General features: G+C 37.1%; 1 protein-coding gene across 1 annotated transcript; it reads right to left on the minus strand.

Moving 5' to 3' along the window:
• Window positions 1-6,447: 6,447 nt before the first annotated feature.
• On the minus strand, window positions 6,448-14,248 carry LOC104118136 (heat shock protein 90-5, chloroplastic-like). The gene is made up of 19 exons (XM_009629318.4): window positions 13,803-14,248; window positions 13,176-13,249; window positions 12,668-12,793; window positions 12,505-12,598; window positions 12,307-12,390; window positions 12,075-12,218; window positions 11,627-11,743; window positions 10,993-11,037; window positions 10,799-10,879; window positions 10,565-10,669; window positions 10,328-10,468; window positions 9,271-9,363; window positions 9,026-9,103; window positions 8,667-8,921; window positions 8,212-8,314; window positions 7,824-7,998; window positions 7,605-7,710; window positions 6,941-7,030; window positions 6,448-6,841 (listed from the first exon to the last, which is right to left on the minus strand). Exons 1-19 carry the CDS (start codon window positions 14,079-14,081, stop codon window positions 6,635-6,637), a joined length of 2,397 nt encoding a protein of 798 aa, XP_009627613.1. The 5' UTR covers window positions 14,082-14,248; the 3' UTR covers window positions 6,448-6,634.
• Between the last annotated feature and the right edge of the window lie 5,292 nt (window positions 14,249-19,540).

A 19,540-nucleotide genomic window follows, 5' to 3' on the forward strand; every position in this document is an offset into this window, starting at 1 on the left:
CATTATTTGGACATTTGTACAGAAAGGTATGATGGATTGAATGAAGGCTAGTAGAGCAGTTTAGCCAGAAATTTCGCCAAAAATTCTGATGCATGCAGCCGACTTTGGGACATTATATCTCGCAATGCATAAGGAATCGGAATAATTACAAAACATGAAAGTTGTAGTCGGTGGATTCTAGTTTCCAGAAAGTTAAACCAGTTATCATTTGGACATTTGTACATTAAGTTATGATCAATTGAAGTAAGACTGGTAGAGTTGTTTCTGGTGAACTTTTAGTGACGAAAAATGGACTTTTAGTGATGGATTGACAGAAACTTAAGGACCAAAAATGGTCATTTCATTTATTTCGTTTTGGATTTTTGGAGCACGGTGCTTGGGCGATTTTTGGGCGATTTTCAAGGGAAAACATTGGGGTAAGTGTTCCTTATCCTATATTGATTATATTTCATGATTCCATACTCAATTACATCATGAATCCGTGAATTTATGGAAGAAAAATCAAGATTTTTGCAAAATCTTCCAAAAACGAAAATTTAAGATTTGGAGGTCGAGTTGTTATCGGATTTTGGTAAAATTGGTATGGGTGGACTCGTAATTGAATGGGTTATCGGATTTTATAAGTTTCGCCGGATTCCGAGATGTGGGCCCCACGGGCAAATTTTGAGCTAATTTTGGATTTTAATGAAAATATAATATTTTCTTATGAAAGTGATTACTATAATTTTTGTTGACTGTGTCGAATTAATTATGACTAGATACGAGTCGATCGGAGTCGAAAAATCGAGGAAAAAGCATAATACTTGGTTAAATTGGAGCAAGTCGAGGTAAGTGACTTGTCTAACCTTGTGTGGGGAAATTTCCCCTAGGATTGGTATTGATGTGATTATTGAAATGTGTTGAAAGTCGTGTGCACGAGGTGACGAGTGTGTACACGGGTTAAATTGCGAAAGATTATATTTTTAAATTGTGTAGATCACTGTTGCGCATTTATTAAATTATTTTATCTTGTTATATTCTTCATCATTGATGTGAGATATATACTTCAAATTTGTTTGATCTTTTCTTACTAATTATTTTACCTGTTTAGTTGAAACTTGGTTTCTTTTATTCTGTGCATTATTTGAAGGTTGATTTTTTTTAAATTAAATATTATTAATATGAAGTATTTGACATTTTTAAACTTGATATTGAAGCAACGTAGTAAAGATTTTGAAATATTATTTTCCTAAATTATTTACTCCTGAATATTTTTATACTCATTGTGAGGGAGCCGTGAGCTCTTTATTGTGGAAGAATATTATTGATGAATTATTTTGACATGAGCTGTGAGCTCTTTATTGTGGCAAACTATTATTGATGATTTATTTTGGCATGAGCCGTGAGCTCTTTATTGTGGCAAACTATTATTGATGATTTATTTTGGCATGAGCCGTGAGCTCTTTATTGTGAAAAAATATTGTTGTTGAATTATTTTGGCAAGTTAAATTATTTGAGCACTTGAGGTGCAAATTGTGATATATTGTGATATTGATACGCATGCGGTGGTATAAGGTCTGGGTGTTGAAACGCATGCGGTGAGATAAGGGTGGCTTGATACGCGTGGCTAGTAGGGGAACTACTAGAAGTCATGCGGTGTGATAAGGGTGGCTAAAACGCGGGATGCTATTTCGAAAAAAATATTTTCTTTAAATAAATTGTGAAGGCTCCCGCGGTGATATAAGAAAATGAGATATTGTGAATTTATTTATGATTTGGGACTACGAGGCGGTACCTCGGGAGTGCCCTTGTTGATATTGATTTATGGCCGTAGTTGCCTTTGATTATTATTGTGATTTTCATAAAGTTGAAGGAAATTCTGTTTTGATTTCCACGAGATATTATTTGCAATTATTTGGTGTCATTAAATGTGACATACTATTTGATTCATTTTCAATGTCATTTTATTTTACTACATTGATAAACATTTTACCATGCCATTATTATATTCCAGTAGGGCCTCACCTGACCTCGTCACTACTCTACCGAGGTTAGGCTTGGCACTTACTGGGTACCGCTGTGGTGTACTCATACTACGCTTCTGCACATCTTTTTGTGCAGATCCAGGTACATTTTACCAGCCTAGACGTCATTGAGTTACCTGCGCACGGAGACTTCGAGGTATATCTGCCAGCGTCCGCAGACTCCGGAGTCCCCTTCTATCATTTTATGTTGCTTCCTTATATTTTATCTAGACCTTGACATATAGAGACATTGGGAATAAATTCTTAGAAGCTTGTGACTTATTTCTACCGGGTTTTGGGAGTTGAAATTGTTTGAATTGTAGTTTATTTATTTCAGATATTTATTATTATTCCGCATTGATAGACTTACCTAGTCTTAGAGACTAGGTGCCATCACGACATCCTACGGAGGGAATTTGGGATCGTGACATTAGTGCAAGTAGCTAATGGTAGAGAGTTACCTACAAAGAAAATTTGTAAAGGATTTTAGTGGCTCATGCAAGGTGCAGTGTTCCAAGGTGACTTCCTGGTCTTCCCTATTGGCAACAATGACATTGTACTGGGCATTCAGTGGTTGTATCCATTGGAAGACATCAAGTTCAATTTCAAAAAGTTAATAATGGAGTTTGAACATGAGGGCAAATTACTGACTCTACAAGGAATCTAACCTAAACTCAAGGCTGTTCAGTCCAAGGCTTTGGGGAAGGTTAATAGAAATGAATCAATGTTCTTTATGGTAAAGGTTATAGGTGCCAAGGAAGAAGAATCAAATGTTGAAGGAGTTGAAAACATTCAAGAACCAAGGACAATCACCGAGGGCCTGAAGCAATATGACATGGTGTTTGGTGAACCAACTCAACTGCCCCCCTTTAGAGGTGTGTTTGATCATCACATACCTTTATTGGAGGGTACTTCTCCAACCAATACCAGGCCTTATAGGTACTCCCCTGTACAGAAAGATGTTATAGAGAAATTGGTACAAGAGATGTTAGGACAAGGGATAATACAACATAGTTCAAGCCCCTATGCATCACCTATGGTCTTAGTAAGAAAGAAGGATGGGACATAGAGGATGTGTGTAGATTATAGATCCTTGAACAAAATGACTGTCAAGGACAAATTTCCTATCCCTATTATTGAGGAGTTGTTGGATGAATTATGTGGTTCTCAGATATACTCTAAAATAGACCTCAGGGCAGGATACCATCAAATCAGAATGGCACCTGAAGATGTGGCCAAAACTGCCTTTAAAACACATTCTGGGCATTATGAATACCCGGTTATGCCTTTTGGGCTGACCAATGCTCCTTCAAGCTTTCAAGGACTAATGAATCACATCTTTCAAGCATGTTTGAGAAAGTTCATTCTTGTGTTCTTTGATGACATTTTAATCTACAGTAAGAGCTTAGAGGAACATGTACATCATCTTAAGATTGCCTTTGATCTGTTGATGCAACATCAGTTATTAGCAAAGAAGAGCAAATGTGTGTTTGGGGCAAAAAGAGTTGAGTATTTGGGGCACTACATATCTTCACAAGGAGTGTCAGCTGATCCTAGAAAGGTGGAGGCTGTGAAGAATTGGCCTGAACCAAAAACTGTTACCCAACTTAGGGGATTTCTGGGATTAGCTGGGTATTACAGGAGGTTTATATAAGGGTATGGCAACATTAGTAAACCTCTTACTGATCTTCTAAAAAAAGATAGTTTTTGCTGGACTAAGAAGGCTGAGGAACCCTTTGACAAGCTGAAACTAGCCTTAACTTCAGCATCTGTTCTAGCCCTGCCCAACTTCTCTTTAACCTTTGTGGTTGAAACTGATGCCTGCAATGTAGGTATTGGAGTTGTGTTAATGCAACAAGGCCAAACAATTGCCTACCTCAATAAAGGGTTATCCACTCAGCACCAGTCCCTATTAGTTTATGATAAAGAGCTATTAGCTTTGGTCATGGCAGTAAACAAATAGTCTCAGTATCTGACAGTGAAGCCTTTCATTGTTAAAACAGACCAAACGGCTCTTAAGTACTTGCTAGAACAGAAGTTACACACAGGCAATCAGTTGAAGTGGACAACCAAATTGATGCAATATGCCTTTGAGATTAAATACAAAAAAGGTAAGGAAAACAAGGCTGCAGATGCACTCTCCAGACTTCCACTAATTGAGTTGTCATCCATGACACTCTCAACTGTGAAAACTGACATGTTAGAAGCTATTATGAAAAGTTGGGAGTTAGATGATGAACTAAAGGCAGCAATCCAGGTCCTCAAGAATAAGGGTTCCAATAATATAGGGTACACCTTCATACATGAGCAACTAAGAAAGAATGGTAAGTTAGTGATAGGGCCTGACCCACAAATAAGGAAGAAGATCCTACAGTTGTGGCACAATTCTACTATTGGGGGGCATTCAGGAATGGATAATACTTACAGAAGGATATCTTCTTTGTTCTATTGGAAGGGAATGAAAGAGGAAATTCAAGACCTTGTGAAGAGTTGTGATACATGTCAGAGGCACAAGTATGACAATGCCCCTTACCCAGGATTGCTACAACCTCTGAAAATACATGTTGCAGCCTGGAGTAGCATAAGTATGGACTTCATAGAAGGGCTACCCAAGTCTCAAGGGAAATCAGTTATTTGGGTAATAGTGGATAGGCTCACAAAGTATGCTCATTTTATAGGGTTATCTCATCCTTATTCTGCCAATGAATTGGCCAAGTTTTTCATGAAGTGGGTTTATAAGTTGCATGGGCTGCCAGAAGATATTATAAGTGATAGAGATCCTATCTTTACAAGCAAGCTCTGGCAAGAATTGTTTGCCATATTAGGAGTGAGTCTTAATACTTCCACAGCTTACCACCCTCAAACAGATGGTCAAACTGAGGTAGTTAACAGGTGTGTGGAGACTTATTTGAGATGCTTTTGCTCAGACTCTCAAAAAGATTGGATGCACTACCTAGGAGCAGCTGAGTGGTGGTACAATACCACATTTCATTCTGCCATCCAGTGTACACCATATGAAGCCTTATACGGTCAACCTCCTCCCTTGCACTTGCCTTATGCTGCTGGAGATTCAAGCATGGAGGAAGTAGATAGAAGCTTACCCACGAGAAAGTTCAAGGTACAACTTCTTAAATACCACCTTAAGAGGGCTCAACAGAGGATGGAGAACCAAGCAAACAAGCATAGGTCAGACAAACAATTCAAAGAAGGTGACTGGGTGTATGTTAAGATTCAACCATATAGGCAAATCACCATGTCAGGAGAGCAATTCTCTAAGCTTTCAGCTAGGTATTACGGGCCTTACCAAATATTACAAAAGATTGGGAATGTTGCCTATAAACTCTCACATCCCCCTATAGTGGCCCAACTCAAGAAATGCCATGAATTACCAGAAACAACCTCACATCCCCCTGTAGTCGAATTGTCCAGCCCTTACTGTCCCCAGCCACACAAAATCTTAGAGAGACGTATGATCCAAAAGGGAAACAAGGCTGTGGCGCAGGTTCTAGTACAATGGGACCAACTGCCACCTGATCGAGCTACCTGGGAGGACTATTAAGCCTTGAAGACTCGCTTTCCCCTTTTCCTTCCTTGAGGACAAGAAAGCTTTCAAGGGAGGGAACTGATGCAAACAAGAATGGCTTCAGCTTGCGTGGCATGTACAAGGAGCTTAAATAGTTGTACCTAGCCATTAAGAGTTAGTTATTAATGGATAGAATGAAAGTTGTTAAGTGAGCAGTTTAGTCCCTCTAAGTTTCTAAAAGCAAGTTTAATAAATTGTAATTAGGTCCATAGATTTATTCTAATCCGACACTTATAGTCCCTGTGAGAAGTAGTTTTAAGTTTTTGTTTTGTAGTGAGTAGTGGAGTCTATATGTAAGTATCATTGAGCTTCAGATGATATATTGAAAACCCTTTTTAGTTTTTGCCCTAATTTTACTTCTTAGCTTCCTTTCCTTTTTCTTTACTGTTTCATTGCTGCCGTAGGCATCATTGGGTAGCTTTCTAAACAGACCCTTAAGGAACGTTTTCAGACACGAGCAGTAAGAATCATTCCAAAAGGAACACGTTTACAGAATTTGTGAGCCTTAAGCTATAAAACAAAAAACTCTCGATTTTGGTCCAATAATAAGAACACAACGTGTCAAATTCTGCTGCAACCAAAAGCCTAAATTTTAAGGCAAAAAGGTAGAAAAACAGACCCCTATTATTCACCATGCTTTGAACCGGACGCTAATGATTTAAGGAATTTTTCGATTATGAAAAACATTTAAGAAGGAGAATGACGCATTTTATATTGCCACCGCTAATGATTTAAGGAATTTTTCGATTGTGAAAAACATTTAAGGAGGAGAATGATGCATTTTATATTGCCACCTTTGTGCTCGTATAATGGTTTGTGTTTACAATGTGAGACCATAGTAAATGGTAATGCAAGAGGGGGGAAACCAACCAAATCTTACTAATTCTATAACTGATTATTCATTCCAAAATTTCTTCAATACAATTTCCATTTTCTCCCCTATAACATTCTTGTACCCCCTCCAAAAAACCAAAAATGCTCTAATCTTCTGGAAGTTCCTGATGACATGCCAGAAAGAATGCCTAAACAAGAATGACAACACTTTAAATCACTCCCAATAATCGTTGCTCTCGGTCCTTACTTCTGATGGCTCGACGACTTGTGCCTCTGAGACTTCAGCAGAGCCTGCATCTGATTCTGTTGAAGTATCTGCTGGTGTTTCTGTCTCGTCTTCCTCGGATCTGCCCCATTTTCCTCCAAGTGCCATTGCCATCATCTCATAGATCTTGTTACCCAACTCAGTTGGACTATCAGGCTGTTTCCCATTTCCAATGTTAAAAATTCATGTATTCAGTAGAAATAACTTACTTATCCTTGTTCTATTAAAGAAAAAAGTATGTTCCACAGTACTTACAGTAAATCCACTGGAGATCAATGCTGTGTCATACAATAGTTCTACAGCTCGCTTGGCATCAGAACTGTCGGGTGCATTCTTGCATGCAGCCTGCAAGAAGTTCCACAAAATCATCGGTTGATAAATACGTAGGGTTCTTAGTCAAATTTTACTGTATTTTTCTTCTTTTTCTTTTTTTAATAAGTTACTGTTTTTTCTTTTAACAATGGGGGGCAAAACAGTTCTTATTAGCAATGCACAGTAATCATTGTACGTTTGATCATTCTACTTCATTTATTATTTTAAAAAATAAAAAAAAATCTTATGAACTTAAAAGGTTAATATTCTTAAACGAATTAATAGAATTAGATGAGTGAAACTTCACGACACTATCTCAGAACTATCTTCCCTAGAGCATCAAGTGATCATCATAGTTCAGATGATCAGAATTAACATTCCAACATGTTACCAAATTTGTGTATGTAAAATTGTTTCCATATAAACTTTCTGTTTCAATTTTGTTTTTTAATTTCTAATAGAAAATATTACTAAATGATAAGCTCAATATATTTTATCATTAATGAGTTCTTACAACTTCAGATACCTTTTTTTTTATTTCACAACACTTGTTCTCAGAGTCCAAACCAAGAAACTAGCCTATGCAACTCCAGCAGGGCAAACTTACATTTAGGTCTTTGACGATCGGATGATCAGGATTAACCTCCAATATTCTTCTCCCTCTCATAAACTCAAGGGTTGAAGTGTCTCCCAATGTTTGTGCTCTCATCAACCTATTTCATACACAAAGGGAAACAAAGATCTTCAGCACATAGTCTTGCAATTTCTAAAATTAAATGAACTGACAAAGAATAGAAAAAGAAGATAGAAATCATAACCCACAGACCTTTCCATGTTGGCAGACCAACCGAACTTTCCAGATACAAGCACACACGGTGATGAGCTTAAACGCTTCGAAACTTGTACCTTCGCCACCTTATCACCCAATTGTTGCTTTATCCAATCACATAAAAGATTGTACTCTTGCTTGGTTTCCCTTTCTTTCACCTCATCGTCATCATCTGAATCAATGACGGGGATTAAAATATGTTAACACTCTGGAAAGAGGTCAAACTTCAATGACCATTTCATTTCTATTTCTCCAATAACCCTTCTGTTGTTTATTTGCGTGTTTACAGAGTGGGAAATACAAATTAAAAGAAAAGGCAGAAAATATAGAAAAGAAAGAATTTCTATACTGAATTCCCAGTCAATGTGAGAAAAATTGAGCTTACCAAGCTCTAGGTCCTCTTTGCTTATGTCAACGAACTTCTTTTCCTTGTATGTTTGTAGATTCTGGATAGCCACCTCATCTATTGGTTCGACAAGGTACAACACCTATATCACACTCACAGCAACACAAGCAAATGTCAGAAGAGTGTACAAAGAGAGGGTATTCTAGTGAGAACTTAAGCCAGATAAGGTGATTCTACGACACAGCTTCCCCCTTAAATGCATGTTTTTGTCTTCCATTGGACATCCTACTACGACATGTCATGCAGATTAAGATAAGAGTTGAAATTATGTGTTGTTTTAGTACCATATAGGGAGAATGTACTGGCCACAGGTTCTTTTTTGCTCTATCTAGAAATAGATTGACAAGTTCAAAAGCAGGACTCGTGCAACTTCTTGTGATATACACATATACACCTCCGTTTTTGTTCCATTTTTGGGGGGATGAAGTACATACCTCAATACCTTTCTGAACCAACTTCTCCAAGAAAGGAGCAGTTCTGGCACTCTGTAAGCTATCAGTAGCCAAATAGTAAATAGCCTTCTGGTTTTCGCCCATGTTCTCAACATAGTCATCTAAGCTTATCAACTCCTCTTCGCTCTTGGAAGAGAAAAATCTCAGTAATGGGGTTATTCGTTTGTGATTACCAGTGTCTTCAATACATCCCAATTTTACAAATTTACCAAAGTTCTCCCAGAATTTCTTGTAATCCTGTAACAAAATAGCAGCGCTCTTACAGAATTCAAAGAAAATTATTTTTTGATAAGGAACCAAAGGAAACTACAAAGGTAAAGAAAGCTTTGATGACATTTTACCTCCTTGTTCTCACTTTCAGAGAGATCCTGAATCATGTCGAATGCTTTTCTCACTAGTCTCTTTCTCATTATCCGAACCTGGGATGAAATAACATAAACGTGTCTTAATCTAAGAAAAGAAAATCTTCCTTTTCAATCAAACTGCAAAGGGCAGCTTGAGTAATTGACCATATTGCAAACTGCGCAACAAGAATACAATTGAGATATAAAATGTAATTCATTGATGCACGAAAGTTTGTTCTTACAATTCGGCTCTCTTGCAGAATTTCTCGTGAAACGTTAAGAGGAAGGTCATCTGAGTCCACCACTCCTTTAACAAAGCTCAGGTACCTCGGAAACTGAAAAATGCACAGAAATTAGCATCAACTGATAAAAGCCACTAGATTGCACCCTAATTGGCAACCAAAGGCACTCAAAAGTCAATTTAGAACAGCACAATCTCTTCTTCAACCACTAAACACACATCATTCTTTTATTCTGCAGTACACTTGTTGAACGTGATTCGAAAACCTCACTTCTCTTCACGTGCATATTAATGTCAAATAGGTAGCTCAAAGAATGAGAGACTATGAGTTCGTTTAGTCGATTGTTCGTCCCTGATGACCGTCTTACAAATGGGCCTCAGTACGACCGCTACTGCAGATATATACTTTGCAGGGGATAGAAAAGCAGAACTTAGAAACCACAACACAGCCGTCCAAACACCAGACAGAAGGGGTTCATGTGACAACCTCCTTCACACGAAGCAACATGTTCTCAGGCAGTTGGTGCAGAAGTACAAAACAAACAGGATCGTTGCCTAATTGCCCTTGTATGTGCCTAAAATTTTGTTCTGATTTGAACCCACAAAGTACAAAAACTAGTGACTCATAAAACTAGTAACTCATTTGATAAAGCAACAATGTCTAATAGAAAACAGGAAAGACAACAAAACTAAAAGACCAACTAATCATTATTATCAGGAAAATGAAAAAACTGCTTATTGTTGATTATTTGGCTTGTTCCATTAGTTTGACATTTTACCAGTTATTATAATCAAATTTAAGTTCTTGATATGGCCTGGTGAAGCAAACCAATGAATAACACACAAGTTGAAGTGACATCAGAAGCTTATTCTAAAGAGTTCCACACAAATAATATAGCAGGACCATTTGACCATCCAGAGCAATGCCGATAATGGAGGGTCATATAAAGAAACACAACTACCATGTATGAGAAACTACATAATGAAACAGGAAATACATATTAATTCTCATGACATCTCCTTTACAATTTGCAAATAGAGCTAAACGTAGAACTCACCAACTCTCCATCAAAATCATCAGAAATAAAGACACGCTTCACATGCAAGCGTATGTTCTTAGTCTTGGGATTTATGACATCTTCATTGTTAAGAGGAGCCATTCCAGGTATATACAGGACACTTCTAAACTCCACCTCACCCTGCACAAATTGACAAATTGTAATATCAAAATTAAAATACCAGTTTTAAAACCCGACAAAATGACAAGTCATCAATCCAATATGAGAAGTGAATACCTCTGTAGTGAAGTGAGTGTAGGTAAGTGGATCCAAGAACTCATTAAAAGTTTTCTTGTAGAATTCCTGGTACTGTTCTTTCTCGACTTCTTTTGGATTCCGCATCTACAATTTATTATTATGAGGAAAAAAGGATTTTCCTAGTTAGAATAACCATTAAAACATATATCACGCATCAAAATAGGAATACAACATCAAGAACACACAGGCTTCTCATTGTAGCCAATAACTCACCCATATAGGTTTTGTCTCATTTGTCAACTCCCAATCCCAGTACTTCTCAGTTTTGGTCTTCTTTGTCTTTTTCTTTTCTTCCTGTCATTATAAAAGAAAAAGGAAACAAGAACCCCATTGCCATCAATAAACTGAGAGGTATAGACACACACTGAAGATAATACACTGTAAGCAAATAAGTCTGAAACCATCACCTCTGTTTTTTCTTCTCCTTCCTTTGGTTCTTCCTCTTCCTCTACCTGTCGAAATTTACCATTGAAAATTAGGACCATAAGGATAGGTGAATAGAAACTAGCATTGGATAACGAGTTGAAACCCCCTCACATCCCCTAATATTAATAACAATAATAATATTAATAACAACAAGAACAACAACAACAACAAAGTTATCACATGAAAATGCAAATCAGACATACTCATCTTAATCATAACACAAGCAGTACCACAACCTCTAACTTTTTTTATAAGAAGTATATTGTATAAAAGATGCAAGTGTATCAATTTTCTAAGCACCAACTGGCCCCCGCTATCTGCCCCTGGCAATGGTTTTTCGAACGTGAAAACTTTTAAAGGTCTCAAAATTAGAAATTTATCTGATCCCCCTTCACATCATCAAAATAAGTGCTGAGGTAGCTTTGCTAATAAGAGTAGTAGTATGGATGACCTTTTTTAAGGTTATAGAAAGAGGGCATTAAATATCTAAAGCTCTGGAAAATATATTCATGAACAGGAAAGTACCCATTAGCTGAAACCACAAACAATTTCTCAAACACCAAGAAAATAGATGAGATAAGGTTAAAACAGCTTTAGAACATACAAGAAACTTACCTCAATTGTTCTTGATTTCTCCTGCCATGTGTAAATTGGAAAAGAAATAAACTGTGAATAATTCTTCACCAAATCCTGGATCTTCTTGGGCTCCGAGTACTCATATTTGTCATCGTCCTACAAAAGATGATAGCCTATCAGAATGCATCCACAATAGGAAACAAAACTGTTCTCAATGCTCTCTACTGATCCTTCTTAATACAGGGAAGAAAATATATCACAATGCTATGATGGTCTTACAATTCTCAACCCATTATCATGCAGAGAAGACATCAGATGACATGGTCAGTGATGAATATTATGAATTTATCTTTAATTTGTTATAATGGTCTATAGTTGAATAAAATTAGGAGATGAATCTAAATAAAATATCGACACTAGCACATGCCAAACCCGGGGGGTTCAGGAGCAAAGACACCAAGAGAAAGGCGCAGAAGTACTGCAGTACCCTCAAATAAAGTGTAATTTGTGTTCCTCGAGATAGAAGGTTTTCAGGATTAGTTTCCTCTCTGATGACATATGAGCTACTGTCAGCCACCGACTCCCAAACATACTGTTTATCTGACCTTGGGCTCTTTGTGGATACTACGACCTGATTGTACAAAAAGATCAAAAGATAACAAAATCAGTGGAAATGCAGAGGCTATTTTTTGAAAAAAACATATAGAATGAACAGCTACCTTTTGAGCAACCAGAAATGCAGAATAGAAACCAACACCAAACTGACCAATCAATCCATTGTCAGCTCCAAGATCTTTGTTTTCCTACAAAAGGAGAACGGCATAATTCTTAGAGACAATGACTTCAAATCACAAATTAACAACCAACGTCAGAGACCTTGTGAAGTTACTCCACTACATGAAGATACCCTATAGTACCTTAAGTGCCTTTAAGAATTTTGAGGTACCACTTTGGGCAATAGTCCCGAGACAGTCTATGAGCTCCTCCTTAGTCATTCCAATACCAGTATCTCTGCATTATCAATTAATTAGTCCTTTTTCAAAGGAAAACATTAATGCAGCTAAATAATAAGCCACATACGTTATGGTAATAGTCCCATTGTCTGGATCAGGCTTGATGCGAATCTCTAGCTCACCAGAATCCCCAAGTAAAGAAGGCTCCGTCAAACTCAGAAACCTCAACTTATCGAGAGCATCACTAGCATTACTGTCCAAAAGAAGAAGCCAAAGTCAGCAATAGCACATAAAAGGACAAGAGGAAAATTTTAAAAACAATTACAAAGCATCCTAAAGACTTGCTAGTGCATTGGAAAAAAAAAAAAGAACCCTATGAATAAAAAAAGAAACAATCTTTTGGTAATGGCGAGAGTCAGATAACAACAGCAAGTAAGAAAATAAGACACTTAATCTATGACAAATAGATGGCTTTTGACACAAACATGCATCATGATGTCAATGCCGACTACAAGCAGTAACTTTTAATGCATAACGTTACACGATCAACAATTGTTGATTTTATCAAGAAAACAATGAAGTAGTATTCAAACGTTTCGCCACTTGGGAAAAGAAAAGGAGAGAGATGTCCTCACCTCACAAGCTCTCGCAAGAAAACCTCCTTGTGACTATAAAGACTGTGAACAATCAAGTCTAATAGGCGACTGACCTGCAAAAAACAATATTCTAAGTTTTAACATCTGAATAAAAGAGTTAGAGAAACAATTATGGACAAAGGACTTTAAGCTAAATTATATTGGGAATTCATGAACTCCTAAAATTAACTAAAGATTAAATCTTTAATATGTTGGAAACCACAACATTTCATAGATTGATTTCCTTATTGCTAAAAAGGACCATCTAAATTCTAACTGCCAATTCCTCTTCATTCAACTATACTACAATAACAAACTGGCTGGAAATGACATTATGCATGCATCCATTCAATGTTTTGAAAATTCATGATATTAGAAAACAACAACTACTACTACTACTACTATGTCTCGGTCCCAAACAATCCCGAACAAAATTGGGGTCGGCTAAATCATCACGGACCACGTTACTCCATTCAAACTTATCTCATGCCAATATTATGCGAATACAAAATTCATAACATTATAACTAGCCAAAATTCATGTATAATCCAAACCCACCCAATACAACTAAAAACTGAAAAATACAAACTAAAACTTAAACTTTACTCAAGAAAATAAAAACCCCACCTCAGCCTGATACTCACGAGTCTCTCCAGGACTTTCAGAAGCTTCTTTTTCAGCTACAGCAGAAGCCTCACATCTAACCACTACTCTACTGTCCCTCTTTTCTTGTAATTTCCACTTCAACCCAGATTGTAAAAATCCATTCTTTATGTTATTTTTAGGCAAAAAAGCATTTTTAAGACAGACCCTATTGATATTACCACTCCCCAATACAATAGAAGGGGAATAAGGCACTGACGCCATAGAAGCAGAGGTCAAACTCCTGCTAACTACCGGGGCCATTAGCTAAACCTATTTGGTGTTTCTATTGAGTTTTTCAGTGTGTGTTTTGTGTGTTTGTGTGTGTGTGGATAAAGGGTGTGAAGATGGGGCAAGAATTCTTGAGGGTTTGTGTAAAAACCCTGTAAGTGTGAAGAAGGGGGTTTAAGGGGAAAAAAGAGGAATGTTCTAGAACTGGAAATATAATTGGGGGTTTAGTTTGGAAGTTTGTGTGTGGGGAATTATAAGGTGAGGATGCTGCCATGTCAGCAATTACAATATCCTGTTATGTTAATTTTAATTATTTGTATCGAAAAAATAATTAAAATTATTGTTACTGCTTTGTGCTATGATTTATTTTATTTTATTTTTTAATTATTTTTCGTGAGCCGAGTATATGTCAAAAACAACCATTCTACCTTTTAGGTGGGGTAAGATCTGCGTACACATTACTCTTATACTGTATTATTGTTGTACTGAAAATAATACTTTTTGTATAATTCAATGCTCGTGTTAGGAGTTAGACATTGCATATTAAAATTTATGTGAACTAATTATGACTAATGATTTTCATGAAATATTTATTGCATAATTTAACATTGTATAATGATAGAAACGATTTATTCACTAGTTTAAAGGAAAAAGTTATGGGGTCCTAAAATGAGCTTTTTGACAAACATAAGGGACCAATACGTATTAAAATGATTTAGATTACAGTAATGTGAAACATGAGGATCCATTCCATGGTTTCGGTAGGGGCGGATCTACGTGCAAGGGACAGGATGGTACGCCACCCGTAAGTTTTGGTCGAAATTATGCAATAGTATGTATACATGCATGTATATATAGAAGGAATGTATACAAATACTTTAAGTGGCACCCTTAGTAACAAAAACGCTCAAGGTGCCACTCGCAAGGTATTGCCACTTTCACCCAAATGGCGGGGGGTTTGAATCTAGCCTAGCTCACTTGTTTAAAAGCTTTTGTTTGGTGCATTTAAGACAATTAAAGGAGGATCCTTTGTTTTTTTTTTCTATTTACTTAATTGCTCTTTTTTGTTTATTAATAGGTCATATTGACTTTTTCTTTGATCTTATTAGTTTATTTTTATTCAAAGAAATCTCCATTGTTGCACTTTCCTAACTCCTCCGTGATTTATCAATAGATAAAGAAAAATTAATTGTTTTCTCCAGGACCACAACTCTGAAAATCTAATTGCAGAAACCAAAAAAAAATTAAAAAAAAGAATCCTTGAATAAGTTATTGTTTTAATCAATGATGAAAGTTTATTATTTTGTCAGATTGCTCTAGAGTAGGACAATTGTATATAATATCGAGTGAGTTAATTTTTATGAAAAATATTTATTGAAAAATGTCAGTAAACTTACTTAATATTTAGAGTGCTTATTAGTACAAGTTTTGCCTTAAGTATCTAAATATAAAGTGATAACGAATTTTTTTCTTGTACAAAATGCATAATTCAGTTGAATTTTTATGTTTTTTTTTTCAAGTTATCATAATTATTACGTAATCTTTTTGCTCGATCGATTTGTTTATATTAATTCAAAAGACGAATAACCCGAACCGAAACCCAAATAGACCAAGCCGATTAAATTTATACAATATTAGACAATGTAAATTGTAATATGACTACGTTCAAAAAATTTGGCACCCGGAGCCTCTAAATCCTGGATCCGCCTATGGTTCCTGGTTGTTTATGTTCAAACTATCGGCCATCCATTATCTGTTTAATTGCTTGCAACTTTAAGTGAAGAACCTTGTATCTGTTTGTACACAATGTAGAATTTAATTCCTTTTTATTTCCTTTTTAAAACTTTATGACAAGTCTTTTTAAGGCTTTTTGGTATAAGAATTAAAATCATAGAACCTCTACAAATTCATATTCAAACCGACATACAAGTCAAGTGGTGATAATGGGCAGCCGCAGCCGACATCACTTGCACAAAATTTTGATTCACTGATTTTACCATGCTTGAAATTCTTAAATTTGCTAACTAGATGAAGAGAGCGAGTTCCATTTGCTAGCTTTGCTCTTGACATATTTTCTGTAATTAAACTTTGTGATAACCTCAAGGATCATTTACCATCTCTTGCTCCCCCAAAGATGCTCTCGAACCTAATGAATAACGTCTTGACCAACAGTCCAACATGCACAAGAAAATACCTTTCAAGAATCAAGAGTCCGTGCCAGTAAGACAAGTTTCTGGCTTTCTGCATTAAAAAGTACATGATCAACAGTTAATTAGTCTCTTTTTACCAAGAATAGGTGAGCAGAAATTCTAGTGAAATAACAAATGAGTGAATGTGGTTATGAAGCCATGATAAACAAATGGACCTCGTGCGTACCTCAATCCAAAATCTAGCTCAAGAGGTGAGGATTGTTTAATATCATATAAGGAGACAAATAGCCTCCCACCCAAGTGGTGTGGGATTCTGATAGAAACTAAGAGTCTACCAAACTATATAGAAAATTACGTTCTCTACCAGTTTTCACAGAACGCACGCACACAACAGTAAGTAAATAACACAATAGAGTTTTATGTGGAAAACTCTCAACTCACGAGATTAAAAACCACGACCTAGCCTTGTAGGATTTCAACTTCACTACTAAGCAAACTTCATATTACAAACTGTTGTAACCTAGGAATTAACTTCTTAATCCCTCACTAATTTGTACAACTCTATTACAAGCCCCTTTGTAATAACTTTATTACAAAGCTTACAACTCGACTAACTCTAGCCAAGACACAAACGTATGGTTTATGATTTTACAAGAGTTTCCTACACAATGCTTCTAACTAAGCTAAGTAGGAATTATAAGTAAATTGTTTTGACAAAGGTACTACACGACTAAGGACATATGATGTCTCAATGCAGGAAACTGGTCCTTCGTTATGTTGCTCTTTGTTCTTGACGCCTTGAATGTCACTTGCAAGTGGGCAATACACTTGAAAGAGAGCTTGATCGATTCTGAGTGTGCAAGTGTATTGTTTTTGCTTTGCTTCATGTTAATATTACATAAGTGATATCACTTGAATGATGCAAGCATGCTTGGTACAAAGACATTCCTTATAAAGTGATTGCTTTACTATTTGCACGGTTGTGTGTGTGCAGAGGAACAATTGTAGTCACTTTACAGCTGTGGGGAGTTGACTGGTATTGTCAGCAAGGGAACTGATGTCGATCTGTTCCCTCTAGTGTTTCTTAGACTCTGAAAGTTGGAGCATGTCCCATACTTGAGACTTGTTGATCTTTGAGCACTCAGAGGATGTGAAACAGGTTCCCCATATGGTTCTTAACATTAAGTTTGCCAAATCATCAAAACATAGCATGCCACATAACCTTATCAATTTTTCCCTTGTTGATGATGACAAACTTGTAATTGAAATTCCCCATGAGCATGTGTTGTTTCCCCTCTTGATCCCCCTCAATTAATAAATTCCCCCTGAGCATGTGCACGTTCCCCCTCAATTACTTTTTCCCCTTTTGTCATCATAAAAAGATTAGGCACAATCAACAAGCAAAAAGAAGTCTAGCCTGGTTAACTAATGCCACATGTGTGCACACAATCATGACTAAAAACATAGCAGAAGAACAAGATATGCACAACAAAAGGACGATAAATGCATTAATTTTGGAAATAAACAAGGAGTGGTTCCATTGTTACATAATCAACACAAAATAAAAAACAGCAAAAAAAAGGTACCAGTCATCAACCATAAGCAAAAATAGGAAATAGAAACAACTTGAACTTAAACTTGACACTGGGAAGGGAATGACTATAAGGAGCACTGGAAGAGGGAGGCAGAGATGAAGAGGTAAGAGTTCTAAGGAGGATATCCATTCGAGCATTTGCAGACCCTTGCTCGTTGAGCAACCTTTCCTTTAGGTCCTCGACCTGTTTCTTGAGATTAACATTTTCTTTGGTCAGGCGAGCAACCTCTGCGCTTTGTGAGCTACTGGAACCAGGTGCCTCTTGGGCTTGACTGATCTGACCATCAAGGATAACATTCCTTCCCTTCAACTTCATGATCTCTTCATTAGTGATATTCTGAGCTTCAATCAGTTGAGAGATAGTGGAATTGTTGTCAACCCCTCATTTCTTATCGATATACTCACACTCTTCCGAGGTGGTTTTGGAGAAACTCTGCTTGCGAGTACCCATGGTGGCCTTTCCCAGGGGAACTTTGAAGAACTTAAAAACTTTTGTGCGAAGAAACCCATAGTGGAGTATGCTTCCAGTGCTTCCATAAGGAACAAGTCTACTCGTGAAGTAATAGAACATCTTTCTGCACGAGGGTGCAACACCTTGTTCACCATTTTGAATAGCAATCGGTACACTGGAATGAGGGCCTTCTTGTGTACCTGTTCCCCCTGCTACACTGCATCATCCTTCATAATGGCATTTCTGAAGTTTGACGAACAAGTCCTCTCAATAGAGGATATTCCATTAGGAGGCACACCCAAGATGGTTCCCAACACAGCTTCATCCAACACAAAATCAACCACATTCACTTTCATACAGATGTTATCATCCTCAACAGTGAAAAAAATCAACATAAAAATTGCGCACTTCGACCTCATATATTGTAGGACTCTCATTTGTGAACAATGGTGTCCACTGTTAAAAGTCACATATATCAACCAGTTGGCGAATTCCTGACATGGCGAGAATATCAGGGGCAAATGTTCTGCCCCACAACACTTTCTGATTTCTCAGGTTTTCCCTTCCTTCATTCTTAGCCACCCTCACCTTGGTCCTTTTTTGAGGAACCAGGTCCATCATTGGCACTAGCCTTCCGTTTCATTGATTTTCTCACACTTTTAGCTTTCTTTCTAGGCTTCTCAGACACAGATTTCTCAAACACGTTCTTAACAGACCCCTCATCCACTTTTTCTCCAGACTCGCCCACTTCAACATTAATAACTTCCATCACTTTCACAGATGACTCTTTTCTAGAACTTTGAACTACAGGTTTCTTGGAGGATTTACGGATTAAGGGACTGGGTTCCTCATTCACTTAATCATCAATGTCCATAATAAGAGTTGTATGCACCACCCTCTTCATGTACTAACTTTCCACCCTTCACAAACCTTCTACTATTCTTTTATTTCTTACTTTTCTTCAGAGCTGACTTAAAAGCCTCCTTCTGTTTCAGCCTAGTAGTAGGACTTTTAGGAGTGGATGTTTTAGGAGTTGCACTGCTACTCCTAGCACTAATAAAGCTTGCAAGATCAACATTATCATAGTCTTCTTCACTACCCTCATTCTCCTCCTCAGACAGAGGTCTCATCTCGGAGCAACAATGGCAAATGGCTCAGCATAGAAATGAGGAGAGGGAGCGAGATCAATACTGACCTGGGTTTGTTTTTTTGATGAACATGGGGGTTTCATCCCAAGTAGGAGCAGAGGGCTCCTCTTGGGCGGAGGGATTAGGTCCCTCGAGTGGTTCACCAGTAG

This window comes from Nicotiana tomentosiformis, chromosome 10 (genome assembly GCF_000390325.3).
Source record: "Nicotiana tomentosiformis chromosome 10, ASM39032v3, whole genome shotgun sequence".
Classification (NCBI taxonomy): Eukaryota; Viridiplantae; Streptophyta; class Magnoliopsida; order Solanales; family Solanaceae; genus Nicotiana; species Nicotiana tomentosiformis.